Consider the following 6,084-nt stretch of genomic DNA (forward strand, 5'->3'; position numbering starts at 1 on the left):
TTTTTTTTGAGATGGAGTTTCACTCTTGTTGCTCAGGCTGAAGTGCAATGGCGCCATCTCGGCTTAATGCAACCTCCACCTCCTGGGTTCAAGTAATTCTGCCTCAGCCTCCCGAGTAGCTGAGACTACAGGCACATGCCACAACACTTGGCTAATTTTTGTATTTTTAGTAGAGATGGGATTTCACCATGTTGGTCAGTCTGGTCTTGAACTCCTGACCTCAGGTGATCCACTACTCTCAGCCTCCTGAAGTGCTGGGATTATAGCCCCACCGCACCTGGCCTTTGATCTTAACAATATACATAGAATATATTCTATTGTTAAAGGAGTAGAGTTGGTTTCATTATTATAAGATGTTCCATACAATTAATACAGAGTAATCAAATTGTGGAAATAGGAAAAGGGAAAACAAGTATTAAACTCCAATTCTGAGAAGTAGTTATGGCCTTAAGTGTTAGAATAATTTTCTCAGTAAAATGCTGCCTTCTTAATTTTTAAGTTCTCATATATAAAATTATTTAATTTTTTTTAGGTACATCCATAAACCTACCAATCCTGATGAACCTCCAGTTGCTGAACAGCCCAAACCATTATACCCATATCGAACAATTGGTTGTGTTTTCAACCATCAAATGTTCCTGGGAAATTGTCAACCCTCTGATGCAGTAGAAACCTGTGTATTTGATTTGAATGATGAATCCAAATGGAAACCCATGAGTGAGGAAGCAATTAAATCTGTGTGTGCTCCTGGAGCTACAACGTCCCTTCCTCCCTTTCCACCTCTGTGTGCATCCACAATTGACGCGTCAGTAACCAGTAATGAAATTGAAATGCAGCTGAGGCTCCTAGTATCAGAACACAGGAAGGTAATTCACATTGAAATTGTTGTAGTGTCATACTTTTTTTCATTTGTTTATGTATTTAACTATTTTTTTGGCGTGCGTGATAGTGCCAGTCGGTATTCTAGCCCCAAACAAAGCAACTACAGTTCCTACTATTAACATTGTAATTTTGAAAGTCATGAGAGTTCTAAGACTCAGAAATCCCCAAATTCATTAATGCTTATAGAGTGTATTGCTTCCTCCTAGAAATGAAGGTTCAAGCAATTCTCCTGCCTCGCTCTTGCGAGTAACTGGGATTATAGACATATGCTACCATGCCCGGTCAATTTTGTATTTTTTGTAGAGATGGGGTTTCACCATATTGGTCAGGCTGGTCTTGAACTCCTGACCTCAAGTGACCCACCCACTTCAGCCTCCCAGAGTGCTGGGATTACAGTCATGAGCCACTGCCCCCAGCCAGATCAAGCCTCTTGTCTAATAGCATGTAGATTTCCTTTGTAAAGTGCCTTAAGGAAGACATAAAAAGCATTAGTCATAAAGGAAAAGATTAATATATTTTACAGACTTAAGTTCATCAAAAGAAAACATTAAGACATTGAAGCTGTGGAGTGGGAAAAGTTATTTGTAATATATATTACCATTAAAAGACTAGAATCCAAAATTCCTACAAAAGATTTATTTCTGATTCACCTTTTGGGGTTCCTTATTCCACTTTCTACCTTGGGTGTTTTCTGTGTTCTTTGAGGCTGTCAAAGGCAAACTGATTTATCAAACATGTTCTCTGGGTTCCCAGTTACTCTTAGCTTTGGCCTCTAATATATTCCTTATTCAGGCCAGGCACGGTGGCTAATGCCTATAATCCCAGTACTTTGGGAGGCTGAGGTGGGCAATTCATCTGAGGTTGGGAGTTTGAGACCAGCCTGACCAACATGGAGAAACCCTGTCTGTACTAAAAATATAAAATTAGCTGGGCATGGTGGCACATGCCTGTAATTCCAGCTACTCGGGGGACTGAGGCAAGAGAATTGCTTGAACCCAGGAATTGGAGGTGCAGTGAGCCGAGATCGTGCCATTGCCCTCCGGCCTGGCCAAGAAAAGCAAAACTCCGTCTTAAAAATATATTTATATATATATACACATGTGTGTGTGTCTGTGTGTCTGTGTGCGTGTGTATTTCTTATTCGCTTGTCAACTCATCAAAGCATTTAAATGTATCTTTTGGAAAATCTGGAGTTTGTAGTCTGTTTTTAAGCAAGAGTTGATCAGGAGACCTCTGGTCCATTATATTGCTGGAAATGAAAGCCCCTTATTACTTTCTCTTTCCTTCCATCACTTGTATTACCTTAAGCTTTCTTTTCTTAGGTTCTGCTTATAAATAAAAGCAATATTTTATTTTCTAAGAATTACTTTTGGCCAGGCACAGTATCTCACACCTGTAATCCCAGCAGTTTGGGAGCCTGAGATGGTTGGATCACTTGAGCTCAGGAGTTCAAGACCAGCCTGGGTGAGACCTCGTCTCTACAAAAAATACAAAAATTAGCCAGGCATGGTGGCACATGCCTATAGTCCCAGCTACTTGGAGGCTAAGGTGAAAGGATCACTTGAGCTGGGGAGGCAGAAGTTGCAGTAAGCTGAGATTATGCCACTGCACTCCGGTCTGGGTGACAGGGTAAGACCCTGTCTCAAAAAAAGGAATTACTGTTTATAGAAAAAGAAAACAAAGCTGTGATAGATGCCGGTGTTGATCACTACTTAAGGGTGCCTGTAAATCAGCAAAGGTTCATATTTTGCCACGGGAAAAGCATTGTTAATCATGGACCTTTGAGATCATTTGTGACAAGTTACCTTGAATGTAAAATAAGGAAATGCCAAACATCTATTATGATAATCAAAATATCTAGAATTTTGAGAATTTTTTATATTTGTAACAATATTATTTTTAACTTCATGTGTCTAGATAGCAATAGGTCATTTAGTGTTATAAATGGAATCATGGGCTGGGCTCAGTGGTCCACACCTGTAAATCGTAGCACTTTAGGAGGCCGAGGTGGGTGGAACACTTGAGGTCAGAAGTTTGAGATCAACCTGGCCAACACGGTGAAACCCTGTCTCTACTAAAAATGCAAAAATTAGTTGGGCGTGCTGGCGGGTACCTGTAATCCTAGCAACTCGGGAGGGTGAGGCAGGAGAATCGCTTGAACCTGGGAAGCAGAAGTTGCAGTGAGCCAAGATTGCACCACCGCACTCCAGCCTGGGCAACAGAGTAAGACTCTGTCTCAAAAAATTAAAAAATAATAATAAATGGAATCATGTTGTTTTTAACGTTCTGTAGAAATATGTTTTAAGCTCCCTAGGGGCCTATAACATGTCTTTATCTTTTTATCTTTTACACTAAGTTTTATAGAGTACATGTTCAGTAAATATTTGTTTAATTACATATAGGATTCATTTGTTGACTTTGCTCCCCTCCGCAGTTCAGTTTATGGTAGGAACAGTCAGTCTTTAGTAAACAGATTCAATCTTAATAAACTCTTTAAAGTTAAGTAAAATATCTCAAAATTCACTAACACTGTCTCCTCCGTATTAGGACTGTTTCATATAGTATTTTCTAGTAGATATTAAAGAAGTACAGGATTTGGAGCCTTCATGAACATCATTGTTTTGAATGTTTGGTTTTTCTAAGAAGTAAAACCTGACCACCTATAGTTCCTTTTATCTGACTTTTATTTCTATGCATCCTTGTAATTATTATTAAAATGTTATGATAGCTTTTAAAAATCTTTTCTTGGTATACATTAAAATAATCAACATTTTTATTTAGCTGGTTTTAAAAATATTAATGTATTTCACTTTTTCTTTTTCTCTTGATTGCTTATAGGATCTTGGTCTAACTACTGTTTGGGAAGACCAGCTGTCCTACCTTTTATCACCAGCTTTGGCTTCTTATGAATTTGAGCGTACAACAAGTATATCAGCAGGCAATGAAGAATTTCAAGATGCCATAAGAAGGGCTGTACCTGATGGTCATACATTTAAAGGGTTCCCAATACATTTTGTGTATAGAAATGCAAGACGTGCATTTGCCACATGTCTTCGGTAAGGTGTAATTTATGGAATCATGTTTTCAGTTTTGGAATCTTAGAGATCAGTCTGGTAGGGTATTTTTTATTTTCATTTTTTTTTCTAAAGTCAAGGTCTTACTGTGCTGTCCACGCTGGAGTACAGTGGCACAGTTATGGCTCACTGCAGCCTTGACTTCCTGGGCCTGTGATCCTTCCACCTCACCCTCCCAAGCAACTGGGACCACAGGCATGCACCACCATACCTGGCTATTTTTTTTCTTTATTTCGTAGAGATGGGGGTCTTCCTGTGTTGCCCAGGCTGGTCTTGAAACTCCTGGGCTCAAGCAGTCTTCCCACCTTGGCCTCCTAAAGTGCTGGGCTTACAGGTATGAGCCATTGTATCTGGCCTAATCTGGTAGTTATTTAGGAATGACATCAGAGTCACATGGGATCTTTTACAATGACTTACCCTCCTTGCCACAGATTTTGATTCATTAGGTCTGAAATGTAGCTGTAGATAGTCTGGGATTATTTTCCCAGTGATTTTGGTACAGTCTCAGTCAGGTATCTCTGATTTTGTTTGGACAATACAGAAATTGTCCATGATTTGAATAGCTTGACCAAAATTACAGTGTCTTTGATAGCACTGACAGAATTTGAAAAAAATATTTATTATTTATTTTTGAGATGGAGTCTCAGTCTGTTGCCCAGGCTGGAGTACAGTGGCACAATCTTGGCTCATTGTAACCTCCGCCTCCCGGGTCAAGAGAATAAATGTTGATGAATTGCCTCCCAAGTAGCTGGGATTACAGGCGCCTGCCACCACACCTGGCTAATTTTTGTAATTTTTAGTAGAGATGGGGTTTCACCATGTTGGCCAAGCTTGTCTTGAACTCCTGACCTCAGGTGATCCACCTGCCTCAGCCTTCTAAAATTCTGGGATTACAGGCATGAATCACTGTGCCTAGCCTGAAAAAATTATTTTAAATACTGATTTACTTGGAAATAAGAAAGTAAAGTGCATGGTCACTTCTTAATTGAATATATTTTTTTTCTTAAATAGATCTCCCTTCTGTGAAGAAATAATCTGTTGCCGTGGAGACCAAGTGCGACTGGCAGTTCGTGTCCGAGTGTTTACTTACCCTGAATCTGCATGTGCCGTTTGGATCATGTTTGCTTGTAAATATCGCTCAGTATTATAGGGCCAACATTTCTATAAGAATTATACCTGTGTTTAATTGGAATTTTACACATTGTACATTATTTGGCTATTTAGAGGTTTGTTATTTTAAAATCACAATCTGGCTTGAATGACATATTTCAATTTTGTATATACTTGTAATGTTTAGAAAAATCATGTTGTGTTCCTTTAAAAATTAAGGATGAAAACTTTGTATAAATCACCTGGAATTTAGTATAAATTAAGTGTATATTCTATTTTAATAAATGCTACTTTGTTTACAGGTATCAGTAGTTTAAATATTAATATAAAATGCACTCAGTTTTCTTTACACTAAAAAGTAATCAAAGAGATTTGTTTAAGGGTTTGAGCCCGAGAAAAATCAATATGATCATGATTTTTCATAGATTAGTGGGATTATTTTATACAAATCAGGAGAAATTAACCTCATGACAGATTTAGTTATTGCATTGGTGAGAATAAATGTTGATGAATTGCCACATTTGTGGTTTATTCCTGGCCCTTGAGATATTTGAGACAGTCCAGAAATTTATGGTCAGACCTTGAAGTAAGAGTAGGAAAAAACTAATATCAGAAAAGCATAAATATTAATAACCTCACGTGAAAATACATTAATCATTTAGAAACATTTATCAGTGTGATTTGTTGTAAAAATGAATTGGGTATTTTAGAAAAAATTTATTATACCTCTTTGTTATGATATTGTGATCTTAGCAGTGTATTGCTGATTTTCTGTGGTCAGAGGATTGATTACTAGCCTCTTCATGGATTCTATTTTCTGAAACATCTTTTTTCCTTCTTTTCATTGTGATGAAAACATCAGCATATATGTGACTAATCTAAATGAGAGATTGATTGTGTGAGGCCACTGAAAAAAGTTTTTAAGGCCCAGCACAGTGGCTTATGCCTGTAATCCCAGCACTCTGGGAGGCTGAGGCAGGTAGATCACTTGAGGTCAGGAGTTCATGACCAGCGTGGG

The 6,084-nt window shown here is 38.2% G+C and overlaps 1 protein-coding gene across 2 annotated transcripts in view; it reads left to right on the forward strand.

Moving 5' to 3' along the window:
- CEP76 (centrosomal protein 76) overlaps window positions 1-5,823 on the forward strand; it is a 26,788-nt gene extending 20,965 nt beyond the window's left edge. The window contains exons 10-12 of one of the 2 annotated variants that reach the window (XM_037727866.1): window positions 533-866; window positions 3,721-3,938; window positions 4,968-5,823. In XM_037727866.1, coding sequence (XP_037583794.1) covers window positions 533-866; window positions 3,721-3,938; window positions 4,968-5,106 — 691 coding nt within the window. In that variant the 3' untranslated portion in view covers window positions 5,107-5,823. The remainder of the gene's footprint in view (window positions 1-532; window positions 867-3,720; window positions 3,939-4,967) is intronic. The other variant, XM_037727867.1, reaches the window with a different exon arrangement.
- Window positions 5,824-6,084: the final 261 nt, after the last annotated feature.

Source organism: Cebus imitator, unplaced genomic scaffold, assembly GCF_001604975.1.
Source record: "Cebus imitator isolate Cc_AM_T3 unplaced genomic scaffold, Cebus_imitator-1.0 Scaffold242, whole genome shotgun sequence".
Taxonomy (NCBI): domain Eukaryota; kingdom Metazoa; phylum Chordata; class Mammalia; order Primates; family Cebidae; genus Cebus; species Cebus imitator.